Here is a 24,646-nt window from a genome sequence, read left to right on the forward strand (position 1 = left end):
GCCAGGACTTCAGACAAGCTAAGGTGTTTATGTGAGTTCATTTAATTTGGAGTAAGACTGCAATGGTCCTATTAATGGATTAAAGGGCTGCATGTAAATGTAATGGTGTGAATCTGCTGACTGCTTAAGACAATATCAGTGGGGGGAGTGAATAAAGGCTTTAGCCACAAAATACCAAGAGTAGCTGATCATTAGCCAAATGTACAACACTGGTAAGCAGATGAAGTATGTGACTGTTTGTCTCCATTTCTGTATACATGGTTGCTGGCATTTAAGAGGGGTGTTGTTGTTAGTTCTGCACATGTATTTCTCATCCAGTTAGTTTCTTCTTCATTCCCTTTTTCTAATAAGGGCAAATTACAAATGCACCGTGGAGCCGCATTCAATTTCAAATGAAATCTAGTCTGGATCAACATGCTAGGAAAAACAATATGTGAGCAAAAGATAAATAAGTGGATCTCACATCATTGCTGTTGTTACACGGGCAGTGTGTTACGGGGGGGATGTTGTGTTAGGAAAAACATAGATTGGAAAAATAAATTCACCACTGTACACTGATTAGGATTGCCATTGTCTCTTTATCTAGTTTTGGTTTACTTGTTTTTTGCTTTGTTGTTGTTATTTCCCTTCCCCCTCCTTAAGACAATTGAATGATTTTTATATTTTCCCATGAACCATTTATATTTTGCTGATTTTATTTTAACTGTTAAGCAATGGGTTTTGACAAAGCCAGTGTGTTAGCAAGCTACAGCAAAAGCAAATTATTGTTAAAAATGACAGCCATTTGCATAAATAACATAACATTTCCAGTCAGCAAATTACCATCTCTCAGTGAAACCACTGACCAAAACAGTCCGTTTACATTATTATTGCTAATATGCATACAGCATGTACCTAGCAAAAGCAGACTCTAATTTTTACCAATTATTCTCACTGACAGAAAACAGTGCAAAATAAACACAAACTCAAACATCATTTTTATTCTCCAAATATACAGAGCAAAAGCATCATAGATTCACAGACCAGTACAGTTAAAATACAACCTTTTTTTTCCTTTTTGTCTTAGTTACAGAGGGCCACTGCCTGAAAATAGTGGTTTACCCAGTAGAATTTACATATTGTATTTTCATTACAATTACTGTATGTTTATGGTTCACTATTTATACAAAGTCTTCAAATGACCATGTAAGTTAAGTACTTTTTCAGACCTGGGTCATGTAGTATTTGCACACTAGTTTGCATTATTTGGAGTACACAACAACTGAACCAATCACAGAGAAGCACACTGATCAGACTTTCAAATGACTTTCTGTGATTCTTTCAATTTACTGTGACTTATTGTACACTGTACTCCGTAAACCAAACCACACTGATTCCCGGTGTGCTCTGCAAGCCAAAGCAGATGCCAAGGATTATTTGCAAATACTATTTAGTCCAGGCCCCTCAGTAGCATACTATTAAAGTACTAACAAGGTATTGATTTGTAGAAAAGAAGTGAAAAAAGCATTTTTACAGTAAAGAAAGATGGGTTATTATGATCATTTTAGTGTTTCTGAATGTGTTCAGTGTGTTCCATCATGGACAGTAACACCTATCACGCTGTACAACAGACTTCAAAAAGCCTCATGTAAACCATCTTTCACAGGCATAGGTGGGATATTGACACAAGCAGTGTTCAATATTTCTTTTTTCCTGTTTATTCCAACTTAGCAATAGATTTTGTATATTAAATAAATATAATATAGCCAGTGAATAAAGAAGATGTTACAAACAAGTACCAACCAGTCTTCACTTCAAACTGCCTCACACCTGAATCTGTTCCTGCCCAGTGTACTGCAGGCTATTCTTTAACATCTCCTAATAACAGACTACCCTGCATGCTCGCCTCTGAAAGGGTTGCTTTGTTTTATCAGCATAGGTCAGTAACCCCTTGTAATTGTTCAGGTCTTTGTGTTTATTCATCTGTTATACCCTGGCATCTGTGTGATGCATGTAGCCAGGCAAACAGGTGCTGCCAGCACCAGCCGGAGAGGCGTTCACAGGTGAGCAGGGTGGACTTTGTCCTCACATGGGCTCTGATTCCCAAAGACATTCAGTGGTACTCTCATGCCCATTGTAGCTGCTGCCATGGAGCGATGGGACAGAAGGCTGGTCTATCAAATATTTATCTGTTTGCTGTGCACTGTGCAGATTCTCTGGACTGGGAAAATGCATTATGTTTGGATCAATGCAAGAGCTGCATCAGATAAGGAAAACTGAACTGTTTGGATAGGAAAGCAAATTTGCTTTGTTTTTAGGAAGAGACGTGCTCAATATGATTTGAATTGTGATGCATAATATATGTAAATAAAATGAAAACTACATATATATATATATATATATATATATATATATATATATATATATATATATATATATATATATATATATATATATATATTCCCATCCATATGAGGGTAAGAATGTTGCCCTGCACTTTTGAATGCTAAGGAAAATGCATTTGAAAAATGGCACAGGCATACTTGACAGTCATCATGGTGTCAAATGCAATATATTGCCTGGCATCTGGACATTTCTCAGAAGGGCTGAAGGTATAATAACCTCTTACTGCTTCTCACTTCAAAGGTGTCCCAGCTAAGCACAGCTTCTTATCCTATAGCCTGTGCTCGGTATACAGAATGTGAGTTTCCCGATTTTGGGGGAAAGAAAATACCATCATGACCCTGCCATGTAATTATTAAGTAACGAGAAAGGTTGATGACATATTTGGGAAGGATAAAAGAAAAGTGATTGTCTGTCTGTGTAGTTTTGATGTCACAAAGATTTTTGTGAGCTCTCATATAGTGAATTCTGACTGGGAAAGAAAGAAAAAACAGAAAAATTATATACACAGAGAGACTGCATTAGAGATTTATATACAGTCTGTTAAGTGCCAAGCTGGATTATCACCGTTGAAACAGAGTTTTTTTCCTTCCTTAAGCTGTACAATGGGCGCCAATCCATTTGTAAAATTAGAGTCCAAAACACTGCCACTGAAGTGGAAAACTCTATTCAAATGCCTTGAATATAATCATATGTAAAGTGCTTACAACAACTTGCTTTTGTTAGAAGTGCCTTGTTTGGTTCTTTCACACTGGTTGTGAGGCAGATTTCATAGTTTCAGACGCATGTCATCCCAACTGACAGATGCACGATGGAATGCGTGGACAAAACACCTAATTAGATAACTAATAGAATAGGTTTTAGACTTAACCTTATGTTTGTTTTGAAATGACAGAATAGAAGTGACATTGGCATTGTGAGCCACCATTTTCAATACTGTTTATAGTATTTTGCTGTGTTAATTTTCCAGGAACTCATATTTACCCCTCAAAAAATTGATCAAATAACAAACAAGCTGATTCTATAAAAGATGGACGGATCAAATCTCAATAATTCATAGACACATAAAGCAGTTTTTAGCTAAAATCAAATGTGAAGTAATGTGTGACATAACAGATAATACGTAATTATTTGTGTTTATAAGATAGTGTTGTCCTTATCGATCAGTGCCTGGTTTAACGAACAAACTTTGTAGGCTTTCCATTTTATAGACTTCTGGAATTAACCTGACACAGTGTGGTACATTACGCACTAACAAAGTGGATAGGAAAATAAATAGATAAATAAAACAGACAAACAAAATGCCCAGTGTCCGGTACTCCAAACAAGCAAACTTTTCATTTCTTAATGTTCCGCAACAAAACATGACTATGACACTTCACGCTGCTAAACAACAGGTTCAGTTTGACTTTTATGTAAAGCATGAGTTTTTGTGAAACTGCAAATTACATCACTACTCACTGCATCTACTTTCAACTAAAACAAATACAGTGTAGGTGATGAGAGAATAAATTCAATTTCATATATGTCACACACAGTGCCAAACAAAATAAAACAATGCACTTGGAAAGCGTCAGTGGGCCAACATCACCTCAACACATTTTTCAAATTTGTTTTCATATCTCTTGATTTCCAGCATGATCACAGGTAGGTATACAGTTAGAATGCACTGGACTCTAGTGTCAACAGCGGTGTTGACAATAGCAATGGCATAACCACACAATAAGAAGCTCAAAATATAATGTTTACATTTCATTCAGCGGGTACCCTCAAGTATGGCTGATGATCAGCGGCAGCAGCAGGACGAGCTCACAAATACAACACATGTTGCAGTTTGTGGGCTTTCGTGCTGCCTGCCTGGGAGCTGGATTTGGTGCTTTAACACTATGTAGAGTGCAGTTCCCCATCAACAGAAGAGCTGACAGTGTACGTCTGGCTCGCTTATTCAAAGTTTGTATTGATGCAGTTCAAAGAGACCTTCAAGGCAAAGAAGATATGGACCGGAAGAGGAGCACGTGCCTCATTTAGAGTCCTCCATGGGGGAAATCACAAATCAGAGTCACAAATTAGATGCTAGAAAAGAAATTAGAGTCACATATGTACATTGATATTCTTTTATCACGAAGTGTCAAAGTAAAATAATGACTCAGGGATTTAAAATGAGATCTCAGCCCCTCTTTATCTGCTCAGCTCTGTGGCCCAGATATAGCTGCACAGAAAAAACAGCCATTCTTTTCAACGTTCAAGACGTCTGTGGGCACAGGGAGAAAGTTTTCTTCCACCTACACAGGAAACGAGTTTCTACAGGCCAAGCTTTACACACAGGTTTGAATTGAATGTAGGGGGGAGAAACGAGTTACCATTTTAACAAAAACCACGTGCACATTCATTTTTGTGCTTCAAACTACAGGAGAGCAGCAGGACTCTGGCTTGCACTGCTTAACGTGCCAGTCTTGCTGACGGTTTCAACGCTTGCAATAGCAATCTCAGTTTTTCTGAATGACAATCTTTAAAAGGCAAACAGTTTTTGCCAAGGAAACTGATTGTCACACAAAAGCCTTGCATTCCCACCCTCGAATCCGGTAACAATTCCATTGCAGAAATCAAGTATTGAATATTCAAATCCCAAGCTAGTCATGTCTCTCTGTTGGCAAATAGTGTCTCTGTAGCACAATTCTGATTCAGATTGATTTTAATTTTTTTTTTTAAAGAAGGTGGTTGATGAGTTAACATGAGGATTGTAAGGCTTCTTGATCCACTTTTTGGGACATTGAGAAGTCTGAGCAAGTCACACGGTGTATTAAAGCCAACCAGCCCTGGCATCTCCCGACGCACGGAGAAATCAAACACACAATTCTTTGTGAGCTCCTTCTTTTACAGTTTTACAATCCTCTCCGTTTCAGCCAGTTCAATGCCCTCATCCCTGGTGGTCAGACGTGGGTTTGCATGCGCTTCTGGAGGGGCCGAGTAAGGTCTGAGTTCTGCGAGGAGGACTGGGAATAGTGGGAGGAAGAGGAGGCTGACGCCTTGCTGTCTTTGTCGAACTGCACGTAGCCATCTGGCTTACTGTAGCTGCTGACGCTGCTGTCGCACTGTGTGTCGATAAAAGAGCTGGAGTCGCTGAGGGAGCCACGCTGGAACTCCCGCTCACATAGCTCGATGGAGCTGCTGCCCATGCCCAGCACAAAGCGTTGGCTGTAGTCATACAGACGGTTGGAACCGGCTCCTAGTGTGGAGTAGATGTTGGTGAAGGACATGCCTGTTGGTACCCGCTGCTTGCCAAGGGTACCTGTGTTGGTGGGGTTCCTCACCTCAGTGGTCTGATTACCTGTCATGGTAGGCGTATGGTGCTCCTTGAATGTATTGACACTGTAGTAGCCATTTGTGGGATCCTAATGAAAACAGTGGAAAAAAAATATTATTATTATCATAACTATTTTATTTTAGCTTATTTTCTTCGAGGCAACATGTAAAAGAAAATTAGTAATAGGGAAAAAAAAGAAGAGAGAAAAAAAAGAAACCATTCCCTTGTTTATATGCATTTCCATGTACATGTATTCTAACAGGAGCCAAGGTCAAACTGGCAGTAATTACCACTCAAATTGCTGAATAAATAAGGAAACAAGCTGCCGTGAACAAATGAAAAAAACAGTGGAACAGCTTAGTGCTAGGACTTGGACAGCCCCCATGCTAACCTTAAAATCATGTTTCTCGCTAATTAAGTGGGCCTTGATGAGTTATAGTTTGGCATCCAATGTGTCACTGCAAAGTTCACTCAAGTACCAGCTTTAATTGGACCTAAACGGATTGCAGCGTGTGTAATTTCATGTATGCACCGAAATGGTGTCTGAGACTACAGCTGTGTTGTTTGTCTGCTAGACACCGTGCTGTTGCTAAGGGTCCAGTTAGGTCATGTGTGTCTGTCTGTGTGTGTATTTATATCCCTGCGTGAATGGATGTGAATGTCAAAGATAGGGAGAACAATCATAATAGGGAAATGAAAGAGACCACCTGAGAGGATCCCCTTTTTGCCTTGCTTATCAGAGAGCAGAGAGGAAGACTGTTCGTATCTGGCCTTAATCAGTGTTTGGTCCAGCTTCAACTCTGACCTTATGAACACTGTCATTAACTAGGATTAAACAAAATCTGACCCCAGGGGGAGCAGGTTAGATGAGAAAAACAACAAAAGCAGATTCCAAAGATCCAACGTCAACAATCACTTGGACAAGAGAGCAAATAATAGGAACTGAATTTTGTGTAATGGCACAGATAAGCAGCAAGATGCAAAGTGGGAACGTAAAGCAACTATGTCACCTTCCTTATATCACTTAGGGACACAGCAATGATTTACTCTTTGGTGAATGTATGTCGCATTCTGAAAATTCATCTACAGTCTTGTTGACTAGAATACAGGTTGGAGGTGGAATAAACACCTGCTGAGATAATCTGCTGTGCTTGATTTACTGAAGCATTTACATAAAAAAGCACCAAGGGGGTCTTCTTAAGGAATGAGAAATATTTTAGGCACATATTTAAGTAACTTTGAGGACAACTTCTATATAAATATTGAGAATTCCTGTAGCATAAGACAGAAGACAAGGTGTTTCTAAAAGAGCTCACCTGTTAATTAACTATTAGTTTACTATTTTATGCTCTATTCACTAATTGGAATAAAAAAACAAAACATGCAAAATATTAATTTTAAAGGGTCATTTTACTGGTGTGACAGGAGTAGGTGACCACTCTTTATTAGAGGTCCGCCTATGAAGGAGTGAAAAAAGGCCTTGATAGAAGAATCTGTACAATCTGCCAAATCGTGTGTGGATCATTTATTGCAAGATTTACAAGAAGTAAAGTGCTTTCATGTGCGATGGGAGAACAGAAAGCAAAGTGCCTCCTCTGTAAAGACTGATCCATTCATTGCCATGTAAATGGGTGGGCAGCTATAAATAGCACTGAAGTCAGTTTTATTACATTCACTGAATCCTGGCTACACTGAATAAGACACATTTGGGTGGATCTGACCACACTGACATTTTAATCTTAGTTCTATACTGAACCATTCTGCTTATGAGCTCCAAAAGGATTATGGAGGAGCAGGACTATTGATATCAAAGGATGTACATGCATAATACAGAGTGTATTTCCTTGATTAAACAGTGAATGGAATACCTGCGGTCAGATTCCGCATTCAGCACCAGGCTTCTATATTTGGCTGTAGTGTTTTTCAGTCTTTAGACATTTGATTGTGGTGCTGCCTATATAGTTGTCACATAATTAAAACCAGTACTGTAGCTAAATATTCCTATTGTCTGTAAAGATTACATCTCTGATACTGATTGTGATGCCACAGGTTTAAATAAAATAAAGGAGCTGATATGTTCCAAACCAGAGATTTTACACTGAAATTTGCCAAAATCCAAACATGTGACTTGTTATAAGTGGTATAAAATTAATATAGGAAAAAGGAGGAACAAATTAATTGAAAGAGTGGGAAAAGCTTTGCAGCAGAAGGAAAAAAAGAGATTGACATACATGAATACTAAAAGTTGAAATAGACACTAAACAGACTGGATGAAGGTTTATTGGCAGGTTCAACAGCTCTGATATGTTTATGAACATGATGCCTCTTAAAAGGAGACATTGCAAAAAGAAAATGAAATGCAGAGAGGCTACAAACGCTGCTGACAGAGCAAAATTGGCACATCTTATAAATATCCAGCACTTCCTCCAGTCCTATATGATCTTTAAAACCGTCCAAATGCACCAACAGTATATGCAACAACTTCAGTCACTTAAATAACAGCTTAAGGGCCAAGCAGCCTCTGATTTCTTGAACCGTCGCCAATGAGAGACTAATTAATAAAATCAGACCTATAACAGGAGTCATTTTGCCTCCGGACTTCTCCATGGAGAATTATGTGTTTCAGAAGCAGGATTAATGATTTTCAGCTATTTTGGTCCCAGAGTTGAAGACCACCCTCTGCCCCAAAGGCATTCTCTCCCTCACCAACTTTCATTCTCGTTCTCCCGCACCTCACGCCTTTATGCCGTGCTTGTTTCAGGAGTCGTACCTTAATGTGCTGATACTCCTTCTCTTCCTCTTGTAATACCTCCAGCTGCTTCAGAACTGATTCCTGCTGGAACTCTCCTCGTTCAACCTGCACAGAAATCAAGCAAAGTACTGTATAGTAAGAGTCTCTGAAATGGTTTCACTCCCAGAAAAAAAAAAAAAGAAATTTCTGAGAGAAGGATTTCACTTTTATCACTTGTTCTTTCTTTTTAATATCAGTCAGACATGTTTCACCTTCACTTGGAGCTGACAGGGAGCATTAATAATGTATCTGTGAATATATTTTATTTATCTTAGCAAAATGCAGATTTGTAAGGTAGCTAAGCTCATTTCCCTGCACTAACATCATGTACTGACTGTGTTAAGTAGTCTAAAAGAAACTGTAATCCAAAAGCTCTAACTACAAATAGCCCAGCCTTGGAGCAAAACCAAAACACTGGTACATATCCAAGAGGAAACTGTTTTCGTGTGTCTAGGAGGCATGTACTGTAGATATAGATGTACTCCCACTGTAGGATTACCCAGTATGCATCAGCATCTCCATAGTTACAGTGCATTGTATTGGGGTCTGCTCTGTGCATACGACTAGTGGCATCATCAAAGTGATAAATATAGCCTTTATACTTTGACTACAGCACATACACAATTTACATTCCTGTGTTCTTCCATTTCTAATAAAATAACGCGTTGTGCAGGAAATGCCAACAATAAAGTGCATCCATTTAGACACTGTCAGTTTAAGAAGGGCACGCTAAAATCTGAACAAAAATGTCGAAAGCCTATTTCTGAAAACAACAGCAAGAAGTTGAAAGTAGTATGTTGCGACACTCACACTCACCATCAGTTGTTTCATGGAGGTGTGTTCTTCGTTTTCTCGTGCTGCATTGTGGTCTTTGTGTACAATCTCAACGCGGATGTCGTTTTTCGCCGACACAACTCCTTTCAGATCTGGCAGAAACAGACAACACGTATATCTCTGTAAGCTGGATAAACAGCATTCTCTATTTGTTGACATTATAATTCCCCCCAGTGCAGTTTGCAGTATTACAGAATTTAGCAAAGATCCCTGGATTTGTGGTTTGTGAGAGCTCCCCCATTTCCCATAAACAATACAAAGCATTATTAATCATGTTTCCTGCCAACACAAGATTATCTTTTTCTGCATACATATGCAATCTCACACAGCCTTCCGCGGTGGCTCATTCTGCTTGGGACAATGCTGATGATACTGTCATATAACAAAGTCTTACTTTCTGTCTTAATTTTGCTTGCAAGTTCTCTCTGGTGAGCACAGATGGAGACGGGCAGTGAGGGCATAACCAGGTGCGCTTCCTCTGTAGTATACAGACAATAGACATGCTGAAGGGACCAGTAGCACAGTTTGGTTCTTGGAAAGAGACAGTGGCTGACTGTCTCTAACCTGAGTCACTTGGTACATGGGTGGGTGGCAGTGAACACAGCACAGGATGTAAATAGCCTAAAATGGAAATGCAGCCAGACTGAGATTGCATGAAATGAGCCCTTGTCACAATCTGGCTAACTCCGCACCACAAAAAAATGTCCATCTCAACAAGAGATTTAATTGTTCATTAAGTGTTACGCTATGTTTCAGCAATTAATCTTGTCAGACGTTTCTTGAAGCTTTTAGTGATGTCTTGGTGTCGTTAAAAGAATTTGCACATAGCCAAAATAACTTTCTAGTTCCAGATTTTTGTGATGATGTTTCAATGAAAACAGAATCTAAGTCCGTAGATGGACATGTTTTAATGTGCTTGGGGACCACACAAGTACTGGCATGCACGCTTCAGTGCATGTCACAGGGAAGAAGAGACATACTTCTCTGAGAGCGGGTGCAGCAGAAGGCTCCAATGGTGCCCATGAGGACAATGAAGGCCACAAAGGCTCCCACAGCAATGCCGATGATCACTGCCACTGGGAGAGATTCTGCAGAGAGCAACATAGAGACATGTCCTTCTACAATAACAGAACAAAAACACCTCAGCTGTGCAATAAAGTCAATGTAAGGAACAGCAAAACGGTCATAATATAAGGGGTCACCTTTCTCTTTCAGCCACATAAATGTACCACCTCTCCTCACATCTCCTTCTGTTTCTACAACCAAGGAACTAAAGGGAAGGATGCTACATTTTCTTGCACCACATAACTTGGACCTTACCCCTCACATGGAACAAGGCCATGTAATAAAATTACACAGGCACACAGACACAGGAAAATAAATAAATAAAAATCTGTACTGTGTACAAATAAAACCAAATTCAAATGGAAACTAATAACCGAACATGTTATTCTCTCATTATCCTACTGTCTAATAACTTTTAATTTTACACTCATTTAAGCTAATAGAAGCATTTCACAAAGGGCTTTTATTTTTATTGAGTAGAGTGCAAGAGTGTGTGCCTTAGTTTAGGCATAATCATGTTTGTGTGCTTCTGCATGGAGGTTATAACACATTTGCGACTAAATTGGGATTAAACCTGCAGGCACACATCTATATGCTGCTAGAACATTAAAGGTTCTCATTAAAGCGCACTTTAATGAGAACCTGCGTTACCAGCCCACATTTATGACCTTATCGCATTTTAAACAAATGCAAAACAACCAAGTGCTCTTCCTACACCATTAGAGCCTATTTTACGTCTTCGTTATTATTCACTTTCACATAAGCAGCTTATAATTTATCATTTGTGATAAGTGGACAGAAAACACAGCTTCCCCTATGGTGCAGGGGAAAAGGTCAGCAGATAAAAAAAATATTCATTTTTGAAGTAGAAGAACTGTTTAAATTTCTCTTTTAATATTTTTTATACTTGGGATGCATTGTATGCTAGGGGCCACCAGTTCAAATTACCAGGGAGTTGCACTTTATGTTAACCCAGAAAACTAATTTGTAAGGGTTTTATCTGTGTCATCATTACATCCAGTGTACATCAAACACTTCACAATTTAGGCCATGCTGTGTAGCTACTGTATGCGTATCTTGCATTTTTAAATGTGATTTTTAACTTTTTTTTTTACTTATTTCTGACAGAATATGAAAATAAAAATCCAATGGTGTTTTTAGATTTAACTGCAGAAAGTAAAGTAATAATCTATATATAATTTACAAAAATTGACATAAGTGCAGACAATTTACCATTTATATACACACACCCACACAAATTGTATAGTCACAAGCTCAGACATGGACAGGCTGTTTCACAACACAGCTGTTTCACTAAGACTGTTTAAAAAGCCACAGTCAGGTGATTTAAAGAAGAGGAAGGTAGAACCTGTCGAACCTTGGCTCCCACCTTGTTCCTTAAGGCGAATGATCTCAGTGTCCGAGCCAAAGCTGTTCCACGCAGTGCAATTGTAGATGGTTTGGAAGTCAGCTGGGACAATGTTACTCATGGTCAGTGTGGAGATTACTCCATCATCTGTGTTGACAGTCTCCACAGTGTAGCGGCCAGATGTTCCAGACTCTAGCACAGTTTCCTTCCATGACCAAGCCTGAGAAAAGCCAGAGGGTAAAGAGGTCATATATCGTGTGAAGTCTGTGATCATTACTGGCACTGTAGAGAAAGTGTTTGCGGTGATATGAATGAGTTGAAACGGAAAACAAACAAACAAACCAAAAAACAAACAAACAAAAAAAAACTACAAGTGCAATACAACTTTTAGCCATGTTAGCAGTCTGGTTTTACAAATAGGCATCTTGGTTTGTCAGGTTCAGAACTTCTGTCCACACTAAAACACTCCAAAAATATGGGATGGATACCCATGCAACAAATACTCTCATGACATAACTTCCATTTATCACCAAGCATGCAACAAAAGCTATTTTTTACCTCCATCTACAACTTTTAGACAAACTTTTACACTTTTTCTATCAACACAACAGAAAACAAAATACTAAATGCAGCTATCAATATCCCAATATCCCAAGGTAGAGATAACAAACCCTGCAGACACAGTTAATTCAATAAAGGTTTGGGTCTGTTAATGACATGTGTGTTAACTGTTTTGGACAATGGCGTAAGAAATGTGTGAAACTAATGGAAAAAGTGTTTTTTGCAAAAGACTTTTGCTGTGCCAAGAAGGTGATGATGAAGACGATTGGCTCCCAGTTTCATTAAACGCATCTTAGCAATTGAGAAATAATGTACCTCGTTTTATACCATGAAAATTGAAGTTTCTGAGGGAAATTATTCAGAGAAGATATGCTATGTTGTACTCTGCTGTGGATGGTAAAAGCACTTTAGAACAGCATGTTATGGGTAAAAATGTTGTGGTTAAAACTATTTTTGTTAACTGGCCCCATTTGCTGCTCTGTTTGACAAGCTGCCAGCTCACTGAGATATCGCTGGCATCTGTATACTGAGCTAATGTCTAATGGATAATTGCAAATTGCATGTGCTCTAAGCAGAACCCTTCTCGCCACAGTGTCTGTACTGGTCTTTTTTGGATTTTGCTGTTGGGAGACCATTTAAAGACCTCTGCTTGCTGCAACCAAGAACATATAGGTAGGACAATACACACTGTGCATTATTTTGCTGCACAAAAAAAATATTATGATTTTAGAGTGAGATAAAATATCACCCAATGATAATAAAGATTATAGAAGCTAATTATTTGAAGAAAATTCCAGTTTAGTTTGTGTTTAAAACATTTGGTCCAAAATGAATGTATATACATTTACACTTGCACATATACAAAGTACATGTATACTTTTACTCATATACATATACCATCACATATTATGATTTTAAAATGCTTAAACCAAAAAGGGTGTAAGTCAAAGCTACGGCTTAATTTACCTACCCTTCCCACTAACACCACTAAGCAAAATTAAAAAATCACTGAAACTAACTGGCCCCACCAAACGAACCCAACTATCCTCCGCCTGTTTTACACCCCATACCCAAACTCTACTACATTGCACTTCTTAACTAGTCTATGTTTTATAATTCCCAAATAATTAATGAGTCCCACATCAGTATACATATGCTATGTATATGTACATATGCTATGTATACTATACATACACATGTATTAGCATTTGGAGCCACTTTGTAGGTACTAAAAGTAGGATATCTTGAAAATTGTGTTTTGAATTGTTATAAGTTCCAAGCTAAAAATAAATAATAATAATGGAAGTAAGTAAAATTAAGATAAGAATAATAAGAAAAAACTTTTCTCTTCATACTAGGTTTGAGGAAGTGATGGATTAATGTGAAGCTGACACATGTGATGTTGAGAGAAAAACAGCACAACAATAGAGATTTGCATACGCTGAATTCATTTATGCAGCGCTATGATAATTTAACACATGCCATTTAGTTACTGCTTTTATTTAAGGCATCTTGGTGCAGACGGCATTTGTTTTGACTATGGCGAGAATCACAATTATTTGCTGATTTTTAACAAAAAAATGAGGAAAAAAACAAGGAAAAACACATTCGGTTTCAAGCTTGCAGTGATGGACAGGTGGCTACGTAGAGACATCGAAATGCAGTGTTGCAGTGTTACAATTTTTGCCTTGGTTCAATTGTTTTCGCTTTCGTCTTAAGTGGAAAAATTCCATTAATTAACATGTAGGGTAATAAAGTGAAGAGCTTTCCTTGTGCTTATCAAATCTCTTTAAAAAACCACGTAGATTGCAAAGTCCTCTAGCATGACCTGATTTGACTTGACATAACTACAAACAAAGCTGCTTCATAAAACAACAGTTCTTAAATGTAGAATAAAGGTGTACTGCCCCCACTGGCTAATCTCTCAATTAAACCTAAAATTATTTATATTGGTAGTAAAAGCTGGGTATAAATGTAATAAAACACATGTTAGATGGAAATTAACCACAAACATACAGTATCCAAACACACACACACAAATTAATAATAGGGACAATGTGAGCTCAGAGAATATGTTGTTTATACTGTATAAGGTCCATAAAGTTTAATGGGATCAGTGGTAACAGAGCATTAAACGAGAAACTGAGGGTTCAAACTCTAGATTCATACTTGCCTTTTCATACAAAAACAAATGATGGAGATAATGTTTCACCTATATAATTTCCCATGTGCAGCTAAAAGATCTGTACAGTTTAATTATTATGTTTCAACATGGACAAAAATCATTTAGAATATCATTTACACTGTACAGATCAACTGTACAATACTTATCAAATCTCTTTAGGTGAAAAGATCAATGCAGAAAATGATAAATAGTACAGATATACTTACAATACGGTCTGGAGGAGGTGTACTTCGAATAAAACATTTGATTTGTCCTTTTTCTCCATGTAACGCTTGTTGAGTCTGTGTGCTAGAAATAGTTGGCGGCCCTGAAAAAGAACAATCATAAAAAAAGAAAAAAGTTTTATAATGAGTCACAGAAATTGAAACATGAATAATTAAATCCATTTTCAGTTTCGGGTCATATGCCAATTCTGCTCAATCACATTCCTGTGATACATTATATCCTAAGCGCTCCCCTGTTCCAAGCCGTAACACCTGAAGTGTTCAGTAATTTGGGACTCCTGAGGAATATTGTATTGCGCTGCAATATGAACGTGCCTCTTCCCTCTCTACAATCTAGCCAAGGACACACCAGGACTAAACGAAGGGCATAAGTGGGGGCCCGGACCTCATTCTGGATCAAGAAAGTGTTGATTTATGGCTGGCTTGATTTCTCCCACTGAGATAAACGTCACTGGAGAGTGCTACAGCAGTTCTTTGGAGTGTAATCAGGACAACACAGATGGAAAGAGAAAAATGCCATTGTGAGCAGATAACACAGTTGTCACAGTGTTTCACCTCAAATCAATTTGCTTACAGCAAATCTAGACTCTGAGCCAACAGGCCTGCACATAACTAAACACTAACCATCAGCTCTCTATACATTCACAGTCCAAAAGATAGAACACAGTATGATTTGTCTTATGTTGTATCATGATCCAATTTTGCTTGTTTCACTGTCCATATTGTAAATATACATAAAGCTTTAAATAAATGAATGTTCCTACAAAAAACATGAATTCCATTGAATAAATGGAGTTGCTATTGGAATTACAAACTATGTAAACAGGGCTACTTCCATCAACATGAGCTGCAGGTATGAACTTCAAGCCAGCATGTGCAAAACCACAGTCAAGCTACAAGATCTAGCCTGACAAGGGCAGCCCAGCCTAAACGACTGGTCTGCTTGCCATCTGCTCTGGAGGCTGTTCACACCGGGTAACAGCACTAATATGAAGACAAGATATACACTAACACATGACCCAATTCTGCCTTTCAGGTCTATTTTCCCTGTTGAACGTGCCCAAGTAAAATAATATACAGTACAGAGGCTAATTTTTATATTTGAATAGATACAATTACAGGACAATATGGAGTTTTTATTTATGCTATGAAGGTAGATGAAAAAGTGAGTATTACAACATTTTTCAATTTTACTTTCATCTGCTTCTTCTTTCTTAGAAGCTGGGTTTCTTCAAGAATCTCCAAAAAACGCTTTTGTACTTTGTCTATTAAAATCCAACCTTAAGCAAGCCTCTTGTAATATTTAGGGTTAGGAATGTGGGTTTGAGGAGGAGGCGAGTGATGCTGCTTCTTGATTAGTCAGACAACTCGCTTCCTCACCAACTTTCCTCAAACTCCTGCTCTCTGCCATCTCTCAGACAATACATAATTGCAGTTTATTACCTGTCTCTTATTAAAATGAATTAGCATTTTAATGAGACTTTGCCAGATGGCGTGTTGGTATGCTACTGGAGGATGCTGCAAGGCTGCTACTGCTGCAGAATGAACAGACAGTTTTAAGAAAGAAATGTATCAAAAGCTGTTTCCCCCCATTTCACTGGTTTGCCAACCATTGCTAATACTGTTATGTAATGCTAGTAAAACCTTATTTCCTAAAAATTACATGTGCAACTAACTTGCAAAAACACTTAGAATTTTTTAGGGAATGTAAGCATCTTCTAATTCACTGCATTCCTTTCTTCATGCCACAGAAAGAATCTCGGATTCCAAGTGTGGCTCATTTTAGGCAAAAAATGCTATGGTTATGGTTAAAGAAAGACTGTCTTTTCTTATAATCTTAACCACCTAAACGTAAAATAAAACTTTAAATAGCGCTGTGGTCAGACAAACTTGACTTTATACTTCAAGATTAGATGCTATTAATGTGTAAATCAATAAATTCCATTAACATTAATTGTCAACACATAGTCATTATGTTTCTTTAAAAAACTTCTTGTTCCTATTTTGTTGCTAGCGTAACATATTTGCATTTGCTTAGTTTAGTTGTAAAAAAAAAATCATTTTTTAGGAGACGGGGCTGAATGTGCATACTTTAACTTGTGATGAGGAGGTGAAATGTAAGTTTGTGGTTTGTAAGAGCTCTGACTGTCAACACAACAAGCTCAGTCGCTTGCAGCGTGCAAAAGGCCGGTGTTAGAGGCTGGGGAAGATCTATTCATTGGATCAGAGCTGCAAATGAGGAATATAATTAGATAGCTTTATCTCACTAGCTCAGCTTGGGCTGAAATGTGTGTGTATGCCTGTGTGTGTAAAAGTATGTGTTTGCCACTTGCACTATGTGATCAGAGCACAAACACATTGGTAGCAAGCAGGTGGGTGGCACTACAACATCAATGTTAGCAGCAGGGGAGGTAATCAAAATGTTGGGTGCAGTGTTTTGCTCATTCATTTGAGGAGGTGTTAACTCTGTAGTGGACATTGCAATCTGATTACACAATATCAGCGTGGGTGTCGAAAGGCCAGGGCTTACATTTCCTTCCCAAACTGAGCTATCCACTTTGAACAAAAGCTCGACATTTTCTTTCTGCATCGTCGCAGCTCTTTTTATGTGTCACTTTACTGATGGCAATTAGTACATTTTCTTCAGAAAGAAATCTGTAGAGAAACGTATATGTTGAAGCTGCCAACAAGTTTTTATTCAATAACAAAGTTGTGAAATTAAATTTTTGTTTTAGAGCTACATGTATACAGAAGACTCAGGGTTATATAATTATTCAATTGTTGGGAATAGGAAACTGATAATGCAACAAAATATTGCTTGCACAATTTCCATCAAAATAATGCTGCCAAGGAGATTAAAATGTTTTATACTTCACACAGTTGAGTCACAGTGAAATCTGACATTGGTTTAAAGTTGCTCGTTATCTACATCCCTAATCTATATATTGTATGCAACATTTAAACTGAGAGAAAGCCCTCAGTCCTTAAAATAGTGTCATCTTCCTGCTGTTGTATTTCTGATATACCTAATCACATTCACAGTACATTAGTGAGTCAGACTGGATCTGCAGCCACAATAACAAATAATTCTATCTTTATCGCTAATTGGCTAGCTGAGGTAGTCATCATGTTTATCTTCTGTAGAAACACACACTTACCAATCGGAATACAGCTTTGCCACCTTGGGCTGCTTTGGCTGAATGTTTTACAGCAGGGACCAAGATTGTATTTTCTCCCTATTTCTTCTTCTGTATGCACTGTGATCCATACGGTCCTCACCTCACACTGTAAGATACACTTACAGTAATAATTCAGTGGGCATGCCACAGGCCAGAAACACAATTTCGATTTGTTTTGCCACAATTAGTGGTTTATCCAGATATTGAACATATGATTGGCACTGAGATGATCTTAACTAGTGTTTGCAAATAGAACGTGCAGAAAACACATGAACAGAAAGGCTCACCAAAAAACCTCTGGACCTGCCTAAAGAGCAAGATATAATACACAATTTATGTATTAACACTAAGAAGCCTATTGCTTGCGTTATGTGTACAACCACACACTTGAAATAAATGTTAATAAAGCTGGCATTAAATCTGTCAATTATCAAGGTTCGCACTAAGATCTATTTTGAGCTTGTTTATTTCTACACCTTCTTTCCACTTAATTTTAAGAACTAACATTGATTTATCAGATACATAAAGGACACATTGGAGGTTTGCTGCTCTCTTATGAGCCATTGTGAACAAGTCTTAAATACTGAGATCTCACCAAATTATAATTTTTTTGCTTTTAAAGCGAACAATTTTTTTTCCCTCACGCAATATAACATAAGTGTCAGCTGAGCACATAGAGCGTATGTGACAGCGACACATAAAGCATGTTCAAAGTCTTGCAGATTGTATCTTACCATGCTCAAATTGAGCTGGTGAGATAAATGAGATAAATTCTCAATTGTTGCTATGCACTTTTCTTTCTTAGACAGTGTCGCTGCCAGTTTAATGATGGCTGGGATGATAATTAACTGGTATATGAATGGTGTTTTGAAAGAAAAAGAGGGAAAAAAAAGATCAAGCTTAAATGATTTGTGGGATATTGGACAGTTCTCTTGCCTTATCTTTTCCTTCCTGGTCTTTTTCTCTCTAGACTGCCAAGTAATGTATGTGTGCCATCATAAATCCTGCTTAGCCCTAAGACACACATATACTCATGAACAGAAATGGATGTACATTACTACTCACACATTTTGGATATAGTAATTAATATGTATTGCATGAATATATGGTCCTCAGGTATACACAAGCTTAAAGTATTCAAGCATTCAAGATAAGTTCTCTCAAATCCAACAACTGCAGGACTCTGGAAAAAGCCATGCATATATATTGTATGCTATATAAATAATCACACGCATGGATGTGCACAGCCCCCTCTGTACAAAAACTTTGACGACTGCATACAAAATGCTGAAGGACATTTCAATTCTGAAAATGTTTGACTAGACTAAACAATATGTATCCATTAGTGACTTAAACACAAACTGCCTCCCCTGCTAGCTGTTTGATTATAATTAAATTACATTCTTCCCCAGGGAAAGCAGGAATCCTCATGTCTATGTGGCATGCCACAGTGGGAGCCAGTGACACACAACGGCAGAGAGGGGGAAGACAGAGGGAATGACAAATTATAAACACATGTAATTTAAATGATGGCATTAAGGAATCAGGGGATATCTGCAGGGAAAACAAACAGCAGAGAAATGCAGCAGACACTGTCCCATCAGGAATACTCTGAAAATCCACAGCATTGCTAGACATATCACTGGATCATAGATGTCCCCCCTGTAAAGCTCGCCCATCCGTTATGTTAGTTACTCATTGTCAGAATCAATTGAGTCCTGCTGACTGTCAGTAACGATGGGCTGATGAAAGGTACAAAGTGCTCATATTCATCTGCAGATGAGACAGTGGCGTTGGACAAATCAATGAACCTCCAGAGAGAGTCCTCCACATGCCACCAACCCCAGTGTTTGCACTTTCACAAGTTTGACAATCTGATTCGCCTCAAGGAGTGGGTAAGAAATGACTCAGATTCCTCATGTGGTGCGGAAAAAAAGAGAGATGAATTTAAATTATTCAGAAGGGTAAAAAAAAAGGAGGCTTTTGAATGTCAAACATTCAGGCAGGAAGGTGCAAGATGCAAACAAAGACGAATATAAACAAATAAAACAACTAGGATTCATCCAGAACTTGCTTAAATGAAATCTGCAGAGACTAAGTAAACATGCCATTTCAGCTTTGTTGAATGTTCCCAGTGTGCTTGGAATTGTTTTCTGTTATCAGCTTTATTAAAACAATCCATCTCATTTCTCTCATGACATCATTTCTGATCACCATAGATCCATAAGCAGAGCAGAGATTAATCAAAATGGTGCATTAGATAGTATTTTGTTTGCATATTAAAGATGCATAAATGATACCAACATAGGCCGCTATCAACAGAATAGGAGAAAACAGAATTAGTTGTGATTTTGCCTTATGCCCCTTCTGCATTGATTTCAGCTAGAATCCCGGCTGAGTAGGAAGCTCACCGCAGTTCATAGAAAGTCATGGTTCTGATCTTGTGCTGGAGGGAATACTGGTATCCCATTCTCTCTGATATGCAAAGCTAATGTCTGGATTTTGAAAAGAAAATCTTTACACACACTGTTTGCTACTTGTTGTATCTTCATCCCCAAATCAGCGGCAGTGTTGCTTACAGGCAAACTCTTTTGTTAGCTTTGAAAACGTACAGTCATACACTCTCAGAGTCAACTCGAAGACATCTTGCAAGCATCGTAAAGCTCCCTCAGTTTTTATTTATTTATCTATTTGGACCACATTGTCTTCAGATGGATACAGGGAAAATACGAGACATGTAAATCCCACAACTAAGAACCTCTGCCACACCGAAGCATGCTCTCTGAATATCAAGCACCGATAATGAAGTCATTTGTTTGAGAGTTGCCAGGTCTCCCACCAAGGCTGGTATTCATTAGTCAGTCAGAGCCCCAGAAAAGGCAGCTTCCCTGTGACTCATGCAGAATTTAATTAGCATTTAAGTACATTTCACCTGTTTATGAAATGTGCAGTCACATCTTAAAAAGACAAAGTCCACCCTTATTAGTTTTTAAATTTAAAACAGTGACAGCTGATGAAACAGTTCTGTACCATCACATTACCTTTGTCAGGAAACCTGATTTGCATGAACATGCTATGTACCTTGTATCCTTGTGCTGTGCTGAATGTTTTTTCCTTTTTTAAAATACTGTTTACCTGCTCAGTAAAATTAGCCATGTCTCTAAGGAAGTACTACGCTAAAATAAATAAACAAATAAAAACAGGAGAGAATGGAGTGGCATATTCTGTTAAGATTTATAGATTTGAAGTTCAATACTGACTCCTGGCACTGCTTTCTTTTTGCCACTGTTGACCCCAGCCTCAAGATTCACACTAATGTATTTGATAACTTTGTGGGCCTGCATTCAGCGCTGTTTGTTTGAAAGACAAAAACAAAGCTTACCATTGACAGTGAGAGAAACCTCCTTCTCGCCAGCTCCTACACGCGGGACCACAGCACGGCAAACATATTTCCCAGCATCCTCCTGTCTCACAGATTTCAGTGTCAGGAGGTTCTCATTGCTTAGAACCTGCAGCAAAAAAAAAGCCAAAGATCATCAAATGCAATGATAGCAAGGCACCTTTGCATTTAAGACAGCAACAAGGCAGAACTATGATAAAAAAGCAAGGCTTTTATTATCTTAAAGGGCACCTCTCCTCAATTATTAAAATCCAATTTAGGGTTTGAGCTCAGTGGAATAAAGGGGGTGACTTTGGCCTTTGATGTCGACAAAAGGAAAGGTGAAACGAGTCTGAATTTGCGGATCAAATCAACAAATCTCATGTAAGAGTAGGTCACCAGGACAGTAATAGGCACAAAATTGAAATAAAAAAAAAAGAAAAAAAAAGGAGATAAGCAGCCTTGAATTTATTGCATGTGACTGTATGTAAAAAATGACCAACAGTGCATATCAATACACTCACCACTCCAGATCCCCTCTTCATCCAGACAATGGTAAGCGATGGATTTCCTGTCCAGGCACAGTTGAACACAGCATCAGATCCAAGGTCCACCTGTAATGACTGAGGCTCCGCAGCCATCCGAGGACCAACTGTTGACATACACATACTTTCTATGATTGATCTACAATCAAGCATGGTATTAGGGAAATACAGTGTTACTTAAGAAGCCACTCACAGTAAACATCAACATTGCGGCTGATGTTAGTGCTGCCTAGAGCGTTGGTAACCTCGCAGGAAACAGGTTCGGTAAAGAAGGAGTGGTCCACAATAACCTCGTATGTGTCTCCAGATACCTCGCTGATTATATTCCCTCCTTTGGCCCACCTGGTGTGAGGATTAGAAAGCAGGGAATGGAGAAAACGGGAAGAAATGGAGAAATGAGGGAAAAGGGCGAAAAGGCATTAAGACAGGTTTTCACACCTCTTTATGTCAATAGCATTCTTTTTTGTGTGAATAAATCATCATTCTGGGGCAGATTTTCTGTGCTGGCTTCAGCATATTTTTGTGGCAGCCCTCCATGCTGTGACAAGCTCCCTGGCGACTCAGAGCAGACAGCACGTTCCTCATTACGGCAGACAGACAGTGCAGCACAGAGTGCCAGCTAAGAAAAAACAAATCACAGAATGACAAATGGGTAGCTCCTCCACCTTTGAAGATGCTGTTTGACACATACTGTATTGCACACAACAGCTGACATTAATTAATTGACATGGGATCACATAAAGAACATCTGTTTGTGCTTGTGAGTGATAGCTTTTGTGAGGGGGACAGAGACACTCCCCCTGTCTTCAGGTAAGACTTTTATGATGTCATGGGAAGCATTGTCTTGCTCCGTGTGGAGAGGATGGCTCTCTGCTGGTTCAACAGACAAGGCCCATTTATAAAGGTGAAGCAAAGGCATTTGTGGATGTCTCGGGGCCCTTAGGAAAATTAACATGGTGCTGTGGGACCTACAATGCATTATACATCTAAATGCTGCCATGCTCCACAATAGAGATGTGGCTGCATGCTGATGTGGCAAATGAAAACAATGACAACACAACTGGTGCCTGCCTCCATTTTATATCCTTGCCAGTACTGAGAGCAGTTTTCACGGGATAGGGAACTCATTTGTTTTCCATGACTAAGCTGGCCCCATGCTTGACTGAAATGCTATCATTTAAATGAGAACAGATTACCTCATTCAATCAGTAAGTGAAGTGAAACAGAATTCTAATTGGGCTTCATGGGATTTTTTTCGCTTTTTTCCCCGGCACTAAACCTTTTCAGACTTGTGTTCTTGTTTGACAAGGATACACTTCAGAGCTGTGCAACACCTCTGTTTCCAAAAATGTTGAAATTAGGGCAGATGGTTGTTTTTGGCCTGTCTGCCCTTTTGCATAACTGATCGAGTAGAGATCGTACTTGTATAGTGTCTGAGTATGCATCCCAGAAAAAAAGAAAAGTAGGGGGGAAAAAACCCTCTAAATATCAGCAAAGGCAAACAGAAAGTTTGTGGATGCTACAGCACAGATTGAACAATTAAAAAATGTGAAAACTATTATGTTGATGATGATGATGTTGATATTTATACCAGTGTGTCCCTGAGTATGAACCTCATTATGAATGTTTCTGCTGCTGCTTGATGATGTTAAAGACGAATACGATGAAGATGATGATGTTGATGATGATGATATTAATTAATCTAGCAATGGTTGTGGTAGTCATGTTGAAGGCAGATGATAATAAATATGATAACTGGGATGATGACAACAATAATAACTGATAAGGAGGATGATGACAAGTTCCATCTAAAAGCTGTTCAGGAGCTCATTCTCTGTATAAGAACTGTTTTGATAATCAAGGATATTCTGTCATGTCAACACTTTTGGTGCAAACAAATGCATCAGTATATAGATTATTTCCACCTATAGGTTACTACCACGCACGCGGTAGGAGCTCTGACTGGCTAAGCACAGATGTTTGGGCAGCCAGCTGCTCCCGAGTGGAGGTTGCTGCTGCCACGTTTAGGAGCCCTTGACTGTGTTAGAGGGAGCAGAGACAGAATGCCGTCATCCACAGGGAGCATGGGAACTCTGTTGGTGTGCTGGGCCTTGTCCAAAACCCATGTCTAAACATAGCTGGCCCAGGGTAACACAAACACCTGCATTCCCTTTGGGAGGTTAGAGGGGCCAGTGAAAGCTTACTCAATAGCTGACTCACTTTACACTGCTGTCTCTTATTCAGGGATTTGATTCAGACAAGAAGGGTGAATCCTATATGCTCAAGTGTCTCTGGATGTGATTGTCTGTGTGCACAAAGCTGTGCGTACAAGGGGTGTGTGTTCCTTGTTTGTGCATGGGTGTGTAAGCTAACACTCTGATACAGATAAACATGTCTGCCATTAATGGAAGATGAGGATGAAGGAGCCATTCGAAAGGGGGAGAGTTTAGTATTTGCTGAATGTGATTAAAGCAATAAAACAGTAACAATTAAATTAGGCAGGTATCTGCGCCATCAGCATCAAGACCCACAGTAAATCAGGCCCTACAGTTATTATCAGCATGGTTAAGCACAACACAGTGTGATTCTATTCTTCCTTAGTTCTTAGTAAAATCTAAGGTATATCTGCTGGTGTAATGATAGAACACAGTCTCGGACTGGATTTCAATTACGGACCTATATGATCTGCCAAGTGATTCTACAGATACAGAATTATGTACATTATGCACATGTATATCTATGTATCTAAAAATCAAGATATACATTCAAAACAAATTTCCAGGGTGATTTTCAATTCGTCAGGGTTGCATTGATGTGCATGTTTGCAT

At 38.6% G+C, this 24,646-nt stretch overlaps 1 protein-coding gene across 7 annotated transcripts in view; it reads right to left on the reverse strand.

Annotated features, from left to right (window-relative positions):
• Positions 1-958: 958 nt before the first annotated feature.
• The window catches only part of kirrel3b (kirre like nephrin family adhesion molecule 3b), a 151,812-nt gene continuing 128,124 nt past the window's right edge, over positions 959-24,646 (reverse strand). The window contains exons 8-17 of one of the 7 annotated variants that reach the window (XM_067508273.1): positions 22,012-22,160; positions 21,798-21,925; positions 21,277-21,403; positions 14,698-14,798; positions 11,755-11,965; positions 10,292-10,399; positions 9,706-9,789; positions 9,288-9,403; positions 8,457-8,543; positions 959-5,774 (exon numbers count right to left, since the gene is read on the reverse strand). In XM_067508273.1, the coding sequence (XP_067364374.1) occupies positions 5,313-5,774; positions 8,457-8,543; positions 9,288-9,403; positions 9,706-9,789; positions 10,292-10,399; positions 11,755-11,965; positions 14,698-14,798; positions 21,277-21,403; positions 21,798-21,925; positions 22,012-22,160 (1,573 nt within the window). In that variant the 3' untranslated portion in view covers positions 959-5,312. The remainder of the gene's footprint in view (positions 5,775-8,456; positions 8,544-9,287; positions 9,404-9,705; positions 9,790-10,291; positions 10,400-11,754; positions 11,966-14,697; positions 14,799-21,276; positions 21,404-21,797; positions 21,926-22,011; positions 22,161-24,646) is intronic. The other 6 variants (XM_067508275.1, XM_067508274.1, XM_067508278.1 and 3 more) reach the window with 6 other exon arrangements.

This window comes from Channa argus, chromosome 6 (assembly GCF_033026475.1).
Source record: "Channa argus isolate prfri chromosome 6, Channa argus male v1.0, whole genome shotgun sequence".
Lineage (NCBI taxonomy): Eukaryota > Metazoa > Chordata > Actinopteri > Anabantiformes > Channidae > Channa > Channa argus.